This window comes from Uloborus diversus, unplaced genomic scaffold, assembly GCF_026930045.1.
Source record: "Uloborus diversus isolate 005 unplaced genomic scaffold, Udiv.v.3.1 scaffold_1360, whole genome shotgun sequence".
Lineage (NCBI taxonomy): Eukaryota > Metazoa > Arthropoda > Arachnida > Araneae > Uloboridae > Uloborus > Uloborus diversus.
Window position 1 is genome coordinate 28,693 of NW_026558055.1, and position 13,564 is coordinate 42,256.

The 13,564-nt window shown below is 32.7% G+C and overlaps 2 protein-coding genes across 2 annotated transcripts; one reads left to right on the forward strand and one right to left on the reverse strand.

Annotated features, from left to right (window-relative positions):
- Positions 1-2,047: 2,047 nt before the first annotated feature.
- Positions 2,048-5,846, forward strand: LOC129232750 (uncharacterized). The gene is made up of 2 exons (XM_054866854.1): positions 2,048-2,094; positions 4,702-5,846. Exon 2 carries the CDS (start codon positions 4,718-4,720, stop codon positions 5,663-5,665), a length of 948 nt encoding a protein of 315 aa, XP_054722829.1. The 5' UTR covers positions 2,048-2,094; positions 4,702-4,717; the 3' UTR covers positions 5,666-5,846.
- A 1,840-nt stretch (positions 5,847-7,686) lies between these two features.
- LOC129232751 (myb/SANT-like DNA-binding domain-containing protein 2) lies at positions 7,687-13,286 on the reverse strand. The gene is made up of 4 exons (XM_054866855.1): positions 12,887-13,286; positions 10,251-10,323; positions 9,367-9,434; positions 7,687-7,883 (listed from the first exon to the last, which is right to left on the reverse strand). The coding sequence occupies exons 1-4, from the start codon at positions 13,239-13,241 to the stop codon at positions 7,687-7,689; spliced, it is 693 nt and encodes a 230-aa protein (XP_054722830.1). The 5' UTR covers positions 13,242-13,286.
- Positions 13,287-13,564: the final 278 nt, after the last annotated feature.

The following is a 13,564-nucleotide window of genomic DNA, read 5'->3' on the forward strand; positions in this document are numbered from 1 at the left end:
AATAAAACCGTGTTGGTTAGTCATTCAAAGCACCACTTCTCATACCTTCACAAAAGAAAACAGCAGTTGTAAAAGGTTTTAGTCAAACAGATACTCCCAGATCTCCCTGTATTACAGTTGAATAAAAGTGCTTATCAATGTAAACAGTTAACATGGAATGGCAAAGTTCACTGGAATAACAATGGGTCTTAAGCAGGGTTGGCAAAGCTTGGGACACTACAGTAAAAACCCTGGTTTTTACCGTCCTGTCCAAAACTAGATTCATAGGGAAATCGTATTTTGTGACAAAACATCAAAGACAAAATAAAATCTATCAAAGTAATGTTTTATATTGAACATTTATTCAATGTGAACATTCAACTTATTTGTGCAGCTGACTTTAATCTAGTTACATAGAAGTTAAATTCTTGATCAAACTTTCAATTTGTATGAATTAGATTATTTCTATTTATTTATTTTTTGATAATAGTAACCAAATTTCCCTATATTTATACATGTGCAAATGAAAGCAGGGTTGGCAAGGTTTTTAACACCCATTCAAAACACTTGTGTACAAAACTATTTTTTGAAAAACTATATTTTGTGAGAAAATATCAAAAACAGAACAAAATGTGTCAAAATTATTATTATTTTTTTATTTTTTTGACTATTTAACATATTTATAGAATCTGACCAATTCAAGTATAAATAAAAATGTAACTTATTTGTGCAGCTGATTTTAATCTAGTTACGTAAAAATTAAATTTTTCATTAAAAATTTCAATTTATATGCAGGAGGGTTTTCCCCCAATAAATCAAGCTGTTAATTGTTATTTTGGGAGAAAGTTATATGGGTTTGATTTTTCGATGCTAAAAAGGATAATTAACTTAAAATAAACTCTTTTATTTACCGTTTTTTTTCTATCGATGCCTACATTTTAAAAAACGAAATCTTTTTACATCCGATATGAGAATCATATTTCATTCTTTTTTCAAGCTAACTTCGCTTTATTAGGATGCAAATAAAGGAAAAGGATTCTTTATTTTTGTAAGAAAGCTTATTTCAGGTTTTTAAAGCGGAATTCCATTTTCTTTTATGAGTCAATAATTAAAATGCTGAATCGATCGTTTATTTTTTATTTTATTTATTTATTATTATTATTATTTTTGCTTCAACTGTGTCCAGATATTAATGATATGTTTATCATAGGGCTCTAAAATGCAATTCTAAAATAATTTTATCCAAAATATTTATTCTACAAGCCGTTTTTATACTTTTGATGCCTTCACTTTGAGGATTGCAATTTCTTTGCATCTGCTATGGGAATCTGATTTTTCGCATTTTCGATGTTTAGTACGCTTAGTTAAGAAGTAAACAAATAAAATATTTTTTTTTTCTAAAAATCACTGAATTTGTAAGTTTTAAACGAAATTCTGTGCTCTTAAACAGTGTCTTGGGTTAAAAATTTAAATGCTGAACCCCCCGACTGAATTTTTTTTTCTTACAGTTGTTTTAAATACTATACAAATAACATTTCTAGTATAATTTAACATGATGTAGAATGGTAGATAAATATTGATACTTGAGGGGTGCCCATCTCCCAGGCCCTGTTTATGCACACTCCGGCTTCGCGCCGGGTTGAAGCGGAAGGTGGATAAATGGAGGATTGCAGCCGGGTTGATGGGAGACCCGTTTTTGTCAAATCGTGGATTCTCCGTTACGTTCCCATCATTCCATGCGCTTACGTTCCCATCATTCCATGCGCTTACGTTCCCATCATTCCATGCGGTGAGTTTTACGCGCTCGCGCGCTATTTTTTTGTTGACATCAGGATTTCAGAAGATGGACATGGAAAGAAGAAAAATGATTTCGAAGATCTTAATTTTAGATCAAAGAAGGGAGGAAATCCGGACCCAAATGATCCAAGAAGGGGCAAGACGTCTGAGGAGGAGACGTATTATGATGTTTTTACTTAACATGATCGTCAATTCTTTATTGTTGCAAAAAAAAGAGCGTCAGATGTGGTCAAAATTACGATCAACGGTCTGGTGGGAAGACCTTGTTTTAGCTTCCTGGACTAATCAGGACTTCAAAGAAACTTTTAGAGTACAAAGGTAAGATTTAGTTATCAATAAAATTAGAATTCTTATCTGCATTATTTAAGTTTAGTTCCTAAATTTTTTTATAAAATGAAATATTGCATTTTTTCCGAAAAATGAAATTGACATGCCAAAAAAAAAAAAAAAAAAAAATGCTAATAATATTTTGCATTGGGACACCTCACATGCTGGCAATTTATAAGAAATAAAACTGCCTTGCATCGATTATTAGTTTCAATTTCTTTTCTTTTTTTTAACTTCTAATTTACAACAGAAACAATATAGTTGCTGCTATTAGTATCATGTACTATTTTTCATCAATTTTCTGTTACTTGAATATTTTTCTTATTGTCTTTTGAAGCATGAATTTGAAGCAGAATTACATGAAAATACACCGCCAGCTCAGTCATTCCAGCCGAGGACTGCCGTTTCGTGCTTATTAGCACTCATCAGCCCAGCATAGGATTGACCGAGCTGGAGGTGAAAAACCTCGGCTGAAATGACTGAGCTGGCAGTGTATTTTCACGTAAATTAAAAATGTTGTTTCCAGTTCCTGTTTCAGTAGTAGTCCTGGAAGAAATACTCAGATGCAGCTTTAGGGAGGGGGTCCCAGAAATTAACTTTGACCTTAAAAAAAAAAGTTCCTAATTATCCTGTCTAATGATTTGAAAATTGGTAGGGCTGATGAGAGGCCATGTTAGCCTAGTGGGAAATTAGATGCCCTGCTCAGATTCTGAGTAGAATAATATTTTTAAGGGGTAAGAGGCCCGAAGACCTGATTGGCAAGGCCCTTCTTGGCTCTCGGCAGTCCTGCAAATTTGGAGATGTAATTGCAATTTTAAATATTCCACAAACGTCCCTTATCATGTACGTATTTGTTATTATGCATATTTCATCATTCCTCAACATTTCGAACTTTATTTGGCCAATAGGGAATTTCCCCTCCCCCTCCCAAACATTAAGTTCAGGATTCCTTAACATTTTATGTCCCTACGGGACTTATAAGTTGCCCCAAAGTTGTTTTTATGTTATTACTTTGTTTTAAAAATTATTGATTGAAAATTAATCAAAAGAAAATTAATGTACAATATCCTTTTTGTGTGTGTGTGTGTGTTTTTTCTAGTTAAATTAAGCATTAAAAAAAAAGCACATTGCACAACTTTTCTGAAAATAATTTGGGGCATAATGGGTTAATTACTTATCACAACTACATGAATAATATTATATTTGAATATGAATCCTATTATTTCATCTTTTTAATTTATTACTTGAATTTCATAAATTTAATCAAAAATAGCTTGTAACAAATGCAATAGTTTTTACTAATTTCGACTGGGGATCAGCATTGTGAGAACTAGCATGAATCAGTAAATTAAGTAAAAATATGTCTGATCTTCTAAATCCATTTCTAAATTAAAATTTTTGCCTTTTGCCAATGTATAAAATATTTGATATTGGTAAAGTTATGCAATGTACTGTACACGTCAGATATTTTCTTTTTTTAAAGTTTCTTTTACGTTTGCGTATGTTAATACCTTGAAAAGCATTTAAATAATCTAGTTTAACAAAGATCAGTGGATTATGTGAATGAAATTACATTTTTATTGATGACATTGATTTCATATAAAATGTAGATAGTAAAGAAAACAGAACATTTTATTCCAACTGTGCATTCAAAGTACAGTAGGTGATCACTGTTAATGTTATCATTCGCTTAATGTTATCAGAATCACGAAGTCCCGGAACACTTGTATATATAAATACGTTATAATATATACGTTAAAAAAGTCGGATATTATAACCAGTGCCTTCGTTTATTGTTATCAGTTTTTCATAAACTTTAAATTTTTTCTCCTCTTTTTACACCTCAATCAAGAGAAATACAAAGGCAAATCCAGACAAGTAGTTTCCGGGAAAACAAGTTCCCTACTTATCAATAAAGCAGAATTTTTCTCTCTGCTTAGTAGCACTAAAAACTTCACACTAAACGATCAAACATTTTAGAGATTAAGAAAAAGCTCAATGATTTAACGATCAAGGAATTGACACTTTTACAATTTAAACGTGATGAATCACAGAAATGCTGCAGAACAATTTAACATTTCTCAGCCATTGCTTTGTAAGTTACTAAAGATCGTGACGAGATTAAATTTCCATTTAGCTTCACTTTGTTTTCAAACAAAATGCAAAACTATGCTGGAAAAGATGGTGAAGTTGAAACTAGTGGTTTGCGAATGTCAGGGAAAAGGTTGCGCAAGTAAGGGGTACGTTAATGCGACAAAAGCAGAGAATCTTGCTTTTGAAATGGACCAAAAAGACTCTTTAGCATCGGACGGATGGTTTCTTAATCGATTGAAAAAAGAGCTATTCCATTCTACTAAGTTAGTCGAATTTAAAACTGCGTTCAGTAGAGTCATTGTAATTTTAATTTGCAGTTCTAAAAATCAATGCTTCTAAATATTGAAAAAAAAACAACATTTTTTGTGTCCTGGGTTTTATTCGGTTATTGTTATCAACCGGTTATTGTTATCAAACTGTATTTGTCCCAAAGTGATCACATTAAGCGGCGCCTACTGTATTTTAATATTAAGCAAAATATTGATGCTAGGTTTTTATTTTCAGGCCTACATTTGAATGGATGTGTTGCCAACTAGAACCCCATTTGTTGAGGAAAAAGTGGAGGACAAATCCAGTTGGTGTCAAAAGGCAAATAGCCATTACCCTCTGCAGACTAGGAACTTGTGGTGAATTACGCAACTTAGCCCATCTGTTTGGACTTGCAAAATGCACTGTGTGCATGATTAGTAACCGAGTTGTTCGGGTGATTAATCTAGTTTTCAAAATTAAATTCCCTACCCACAGAGAAATTGAAGAAATTGCTGGGCTTTTTTACGAAGATGGTGGTGTTCCTGGGTGTTGTGGCAGCCTTGATGGTTCACATATACCAATCATAGCTCCTCTTTATCGCCCTAAAGATTATTTTAACAGGAAACAACGTTACAGCATTGTGCTGCAAGCTGTTGTTTCTGCAACTTATAAATTTATAAATGTAAATGTTGGTTGGCCTGGATGCGTCCACGATGCAAGAGTCCTGAAAAATACAGGACTGTTTCATCATGGGCAGATGGGGACTTTGTTACCTCAATCAGTAAAAATAGGTTCCCAAATCTACCGCCCATTCTTGGTGGCAGATTCAGCTTATCCTTTATTAACATGGATTATGAAGCCATTTGGAGGGGGGCAGCTCAATTTACAGACAACGGCTTTGAATCAGAAGTTAAGCCACTCCAGAGTGAAAGTGGAACAAGCCTTTGGGATGTTAAAGGGTAGGTTCAGATGTCTATTAAAAGAAAATGAATCTGCACTAAAGAATGTTGTGCGACAAGTGCTGGCATGTTGTGCAATTCATAACATTTGCATTGATCAGGAGGACATGGTCCTTGACGAATGGAGAGATTTTGTTCTTCTCAACGTAGAATCTGAATCTGATGATGATGAGTCAGAAGATGATGATGCACCTGTCACTACTCTTCCTTCTGGCATGACAGCAACTGCCATTCGGGAATCGTTACTTGCTTTTGTTTAATCATATTTATCGCATATTATTGATTTGTTTCAGCCATTGTATATACTAGTAGCATTTTTTACCTTTTATGCAGACAATCCGCTGTTATTATGTTACCCTACTCTGCGGAATGCTTATTTTATGCTAAACGTAATCATGTTGTACTATATACTTTTTGTGTAAATTGTTTAGTTTTGTAAAATTAAAAAATTGTAAAACAGCTGAAATGTCTCTATTTTTTCTACATTCAATTTACATATATATACAAGGTGCAGAATGTGTCTGAAGGCACTCCAAACATTTTTGGAACGCCGGAAAAATTTACTGTACTAAAATCTTTATATATTAGTATTATGCATCTATAAATCATTTCTAATTTTTTTTATCCATGTTGAAAAGTTTACTTCTAACACTATCAATTGTGCTGTGCCCGATTATAACAACAAGGCATTAGAAACATTAATAATCAGTTGGAAATACAAAAAAAAAAAAAAAAAACCCTGCAAAATAACTTGAGTAAAACTCTCACAATCAAATTGCTCAGACGGTTTTACTCTGCTTGTGGTTTATTTTTTTAGTTCTATCAATTCAACAAACTAAGCCAAAAGAGGATGTCTTTTTGAAAATGATGTATTTATATTGCTTTAAATATTACCTCCCTACCAAAGGCCTAGATACCCAAAAACTGGGTATTTTGATGAAAGTATGTAAAATGGGAATGGGGAAAAAATATTTTTTTTAAATCAAATAGTGAAATAATAGATAAAACTGATGTAAACATATTTAGAACACTTCATATAGTATTAATTTAAGAGAATTGATTAATTGTAAAAAAAAATATATATATATATATTGTGAACCAAAGAATCTTCGGAATGTGGTAATTGAACAAATATAAGCAAGTTAATGATTAACTTCATGATTTAAAAATCTCAATCTGGGTTTGTCATCTGCAAAACAAGTGTGAAGTCTGAAAAGCAGTTAAGATTCTGATGTTATTTATTTCATTTTATTATTATTCAATGTATTGCATCATACATGGCCCAATGTCAATGGGAGAGTGGGAGTATTACTTTTCATAAATTTAAATCAGATCTAAAAATACTAACAGCTCAAAGAAATTCTTAAGTATTTTATAAAATAGTCTTTAACATTTCCAAAAAGGTGTAATAAATTATTTTGCTTTTTCCAATCAATCACTTTGGGGATAATATTTTGGGATTTTACTTTAAGAGTTTACAATACTCCCTCAGTAACAGAGGATTTTTGAAATAGTACCAGAACTCCCTCTCTGCAAGTGTAGCTATTTTAAATTTTTCTTGCCCATTACCAGTTCATCATTTTTAAACGAACCTTAGCAAGTTTCTTTTCATTAGAAGAATCAATAAAAATTATCAAAAATCATCAAACATTTTACTTCATTAGAATTGATATTTCATCAATTATTTTATGCTAAACGTAATCATGTTGTACTATATACTTTTCGTGTAAATTGTAAAACAGCTGAAATGTCTCTATTTTTTCTACATTCAATTTACATATATATATATACGAGGTGCAGAATGTGTCTGAAGGCACTCCAAACATTTTTGGAACGCCGGAAAAACACATTCTACCGAATGAAACTACAATTCCTGCCAAATCAGTGTGCACAAAAACTCACATCTAATAAGAAAGCATTTAGGTATCTGAAAAAAATCAATAAATTAAAATGAAATTTTCAAATAAGTAAAAAATAAAACGGTTACGGTGACCTTCCTTCAAGGTTCCTATGATTTTATGAGAAGCAAAGAAGCTAAAATAGATTTTATGAAAAGTAAAAGCTGTAGTTTCAGTATACAATGTTTCAATAAATAACTAAGAAATTTAACATGTCCCTTAAAAAAACCCAGGGAGGCTGGGCTTTTCTTAAAACCTTTTTTGTTTTTCAACCCCGTTTCAACCATCTGTTCATTATGCTGACATTTTCCAGTCATTCCCCTGTAAACACTAGATAAGAGACATAATAGATTACAATAATTGTTGATTTTTTAAGACAAAATTTATTTTTCAAACAGTTTTTCCATCAAGGAAAGTTTTTTCCTTTCAATATCAAGTAATTCCAATTGGAATTTGGAATTCTGCTCATGGTTGCGCTCCTCCACTTCTTTTTCAAATTCCAAAAATTTTTCAAGTGCTGAGGACACTGTATTTTTAACAACTTCCTTCAAAGAAATTCTTTTCCTTGCAGGTTGCCCCTCTGAAATGAATTTTTAACGTGTATAAGCATATAAGTATGAAATAAGTGCATTTTGAAACTATTTAAGTCACATATTGATTTAATTGAACATTTTAAACAATTGACGCAGTGAGAAGCAAAGGGAAGCAAGTGGACATTTTAAAGTTTAAAACCAGTTTAAAGATAAGGTCCTGGGTAGGCTTTGATTGAAATGTTTTTCTAAATCATGCTGTATAACAAAACCCAGGGCCACTGTTTGGTTTGGGGTACCGGACCTAAAGTACCAGGGCCCGTAAGGTCATGAAACTGTTTTTACAATAATTTGACCCATTTCCTTGCACCGTCAAAGACTATGGAACGCAATTGATCGTTTGTGTGAAGAATTTGCTTTAAAATTAACTGAGAAGGCATTCAGAGGGAACCCCCTCTCCCATAAGCATCAAAAAATATTTCAATTCTTTTGAGAGCATGCTTATGTCAGCCTTTCGATTAAGTATCGACAGTGACGTGCAGAGAAATTTTGGGGCCCGTCGCAAATGATTTTTCCAGGCCCCCCTCCATAGTGCTTACTCCTGAGTCCCTACATATATTTCACCCCTCATTTTAAAAATCTGGAGCTTCCTTCAGGCTCAGGCCCGGGCCAACAGTTGTCCCTTCTCCCCTCCCCCCTTTTTGTATCGACGAACGTAAACTAATTACGTGGACAACGTAATTACGTCAAACACATGGAATTTCACTGGATATGAGATTTGGTCTTCTAAATGATTTATATTTTCCCTAGAAACTCAATAATTCCTCCCGGCGGTTCATTATCGAAGTCAAGTGTAATATGTATGTGTGGTAATAATTTTAACACTTATTTCAATAACATTTTCACTATTACGCATGCTGGTACCACACTGTTCTTCTAGAACTTTTTATTTCAAAATTCGAACTTTTTCCCTTGGTCCTTCCGACTTTAACTAACTGAAAATTCATAGTATATTATGTTACCTCACTTATCTCAGATATCACAAATTATCCAATTTTTACTACTGTATTTGAAAATATATTTTTTATACACATTCCAAATTAAAGTTTTTAAATCTACATTAAAATTTAAAAATTTAGAAGCAACACTGGAAAATGCAACATCACATGTGAATGCAGTGTTAAACTATTCATTTCGAAGTGTGTGAGTGAGAGGAAATGAAGGGACGGTGTAAAAATATGCAATGGTGGGGGGGGGGGGGGGAGGAAAAATTGTTACCGGGCCCCATTGCTGGTAGCGGCGGCCCTGACAGAACCTACTAGGTCTGCTAGTACCATCTCTTACCCCAAGACAGAGGAGAGGTTCACCTGCAATTTGTAATGGTTAACTCCAACTTCCTAACAACAGTCGAAGTCGAATATTCGGCGGATGGGCAGAATATTCGTTGCATCACTAGTATGAAATTTGCACATATGGCCAATTGCAGAATTTCAAACTAATAAATAATTCTAATTTTAAATAAAAAAGGCTTACTAGGAGTTTTTTCTGCACTTCTCTTCAATGATTCTTCTGCTTCCGAAACGGATTCAGGTACAGTGTTACTGAAATGACAGAAAGATAATATCACATTTATGACATTTTTATCAGAAATAAATGATGTATTATATATTATATGGGGGAAGACTGACAATTGAATGTTTTTAAAATATTTTTCTGACATGAATTATCAATAGTATCTTTCTTCTACACATTTCCAGAAAGAAAATCCGCTAGAAAATGGTATGTTAGTTTAACTGGTTGGTGTGTTCATTCACTGTACTGGGCACTTTTAGCTTTTGAACCCCGGTCAAAGTTTACAGCGATCAAATTCATAGGTTCTAAACATGTTACATTGAAGGAATAACAGAATAATTAAAATTTTCATCTCAATAGTGTATGCTGTTTTCTTAATTGGAAATTGTAGATGATTATTATCGGACCTGAATCTCTCAATCTCTTGTTTAATATTATCTCGGATAATCTCTTGTTTTTCCTAAAACAAAAGTAATGAGTTTTCTTTTGTACATGGATCCATGTCCTCATGTTCCTGGATCATTAGTAATACAGTCAAAACGCATCAAGAGAATATATTCCTTAAGCTGAAATGTTTGTTGGTCAAGTAGTGATTAAATGAAAGATATTCTTAGCAAAGGTTGATCGTTAGTTTGATTTAGTACAAGTTAGCCGTCCTATAGAAAGTGAAAGTGGGAAACTGAGTGTTACAGTTTTAAGGGAAACAGCATTTTGAAATTAGTTTTGAGGGATTGGAAATATGTGAAAGAACCAGAAGAAATGAAATAATTTGTGGCTCAGATTTCTAATGTTCTACTGAGTTTAAAAAGCCTTCATTTTTATTATTATTTTTAATTAAAACTTACTCTTCTTGTGCTCCTTCTCCTGCATTCAAATCCTGTTCCACATACTCCGGGATCACTTCTGCGTCTATTATTGCTGAAAGAAAAATAATATAGGTATTTGAGCTGCTATACTCCCTCTCAATGATGCAAATATTATTATCCAACTTTTTTTTAAAAAAGGTATGACACTTCTTTGGCATCTTGGTTTGATTTCTGCCTCTGGGATAATAGAAAATTTTCTAAAACTGATTGGCAATATCTCAAATAGAGACGTACCGAGTGGCACTTTGGCCGAGTACCGAGTACTCAGCCTTTTACCACTCGGCCGAGTACCGAGTTACCGAGTGCCAATTATGTTTTAAGAACCAACCGACACACACATGACGAATTTTGAAATAGTAGTATAGACCCTCTATGCCCACATAATAGTTTTTAAAACAAAATTACAGCCGAGATTTAATTACGCATTATTTAAAAAATTTTGTTTGTGTTAAAAATTTTACGGAAAAGTTATTTTTAACATTAAAATGTAACAAATAAATAAAAGGCATGATTAATCAAGTTGGAAGTAAAACAAATTGTATCAATCTATTATAGTTTTAGTCCACCAAACATAAATAACGTTCAAAGCACAAATGTGCAGGAACACTGCAGAAACGTGTTTCTGCATTATGAGGAAAATGTTTTTCAGTGCATAAAATGTGAGCAAATGAATGTAAAGACATTCGACTAATTAAAATCCCACATTTGTCCGATGTCTTTAAATTTACAAGCTCACATTTTGTGCATTGAAACAGGCATTCTTTGTAACACCAAAACAAGTGCTTTTACTTTTTAAGCAAAGGCATTTTTTAATTTCTTATAAATAATTTTTGTTTACAGCAAAAATCCATTTAATAATATAAAAATTTTTATATTTTCTATACTTACCTTTGGGGACATTAAGATCAAGATTTACTCTGTTAAAGCATAACAAACTTCATTATTCCCAAAATTTAAATTTGACTCGTAAATGATTGCATGATATTATTATGCTTTCACTTTTTTACTAATTGTAAAATCCAAGTACTCGGTAAATTGACCGAGTAGGCCGAATACCGAGTAGTTACCAAGTACTCGGTACGTCTCTAATCTCAAATGTATAAATTTTAGAATTACAGTATACTTTAAGTTTTTGAATACAGCCAACTACTAAATTTTTTGTTAGCAATAGCGATAAATTATTAAAGTCGCTAAAAATAAAAATGCACCATGTGACAACCTTTAACAAAATAGTGTACCATAATTGCATGGGGTTTGAAAGGTAAATGCTGGGCTTGAACTCGCTTCTATGAATTTTTAAAGCAGTTAATAAAAAGAGGAAGGAGGAATCGACTATAAAATGAACATTATTATTGTCACTAAATTGTTAAACACAAGTGTTTCTTAGTTGCTAAAGCTTATGAAAGTAAAAAAAAAGGATTTTGAGTTTCCAATGGTAAGCACTAGCAAGAGTCGATCCAGATATTTTTTCTCCGCATTTCATGAAAAAGAGAAATCTTTTTGAGTATTTTCTTTATTTTTGTGAAAAAAGCCTTTTTGGTGAATTTTCCCTTTTTTTTTTTCGTGGATAAAACTCACATATAACCAATTTTTGTTGTCATAATTTTATAGGAGAACCCTTTAAGCAGATATCTGCGAAGAAAGGAATTCTGTGAAAAAGGCCACTTTTATGATACAAATTTTTGAGTTATTGAGACTCCACTGTTATTTAATGCGCAAATACTATCACAAAATATTTTTAACATATTAGAGCATATGAAATTCAAGAAATGAAAAGACAAATAAAAATATTGGGAGGGAATCTAGGAGAAGTGGATCTTCCAGAGTTTTTAAATTTGAAACAAGTTAATTTTAACCCTACACTGCAGAGTGTTGCCAATTGGATACATAGGCAATTTATCTTCTTTATGACCGGCAATATGTAGTTATATGGCAACTCAATGCATAAATAACAAGTATTAGGTATCTTTAAAGCAATTAAGATCATTTTTTCTCATTCGATAACTTATCAGCACTAGCATTCAACATGACAAAAAATAAAACGATAGGGATAGCTTTTGAAATCAGCTAAAATGAGCAAAATTTGAAATTATTATAAACAGTTAAACATTTTTTTGGTCCATTAAAAAAAATACCATAAATAAAATCAACATTAATCTTTCATTTTAGATGCTTTTTACATTAAAAGCATTATTTTAAAAAAAGCTAGGCCGAATGCATATCTGTTCTCAGAACTATTTTTAATGAAAAAATACAAAAAAAATTCGATTCAATTTTTTTAAAGATTTTTCCATGATTTCTTATTAAATTCTAAAAAAACATATATTTTTTTTCAAGGAAAAATTTTAAAAAATCATGCAGTGTAGGGTTTAAACTTGATAAAATGATTAAGTTTATTTAATAAGCAAAAATCTATAGGCATGAATGAAGGTTTCACTTCAAATTCCAGATTTTTTCCTCTCAAAAATACTTATGTTAATAACACAGCAGTAATTAAAAACGAGTGCAACTAACTATACAGTCAATATTATATATGGGTATGAATGGGATAGAAATTTTGTGCGTTATGTATTGCTTAAAAAAATAAAGTAATTAAATACTGTAACATTACATACCTTCGTTTTGAATTATGCTTTCCATCAATGCAGTTGGGGTGCACGCAAGGCGATCACCTAGGACTTGGTCCATTTCTTTAAAATAACAAAACTTTGTTTGACCACCATGACCACTCGTTCGCAGCTCATCTCTAGCATTTCGGTAGTCTTTCTTCAGTGCTTTTATTTTGGTTTTAATCTGTTGGATACTTCTAAAAACTCCTGCTTGCTGCAGCTTTGAATGAATACTTTTATAAACTTCTGAGTCTCGGATTGTCCCATCGAACTTGGTTTGGATTTCTCCATCGCCCCAAATCGCAATTAAAGCTTTCGTTTCGGCGCTATCCCAACGAATGCTGCCGTTGGATTTTTCCATAATTAGATTAAATTAGGACTGAACAAAATCCCCAACGCAAAAAGAACACGCACACAACAACAATACCAAAATGAATACACACGAGGAGGAGACACGTGACCCAGCACGTGACGACGCAATGCACTGTGGGAAAAATCCGCCAATAATTCCTCAATGTAGGTGGAGGGAATTCGCTCCTGCATTGAACGCGGCTTGAAGCCGGGTTGGATGCATAAAACAGCCTTATTTCGCGTAGCCGGGTTGACGCCGGGATGAATCTAGCTGCATAAACAGTGCCCCAGTGAGCGATGCCTCTCCTCCCCCCCCCAAATACTAGAAAAGCA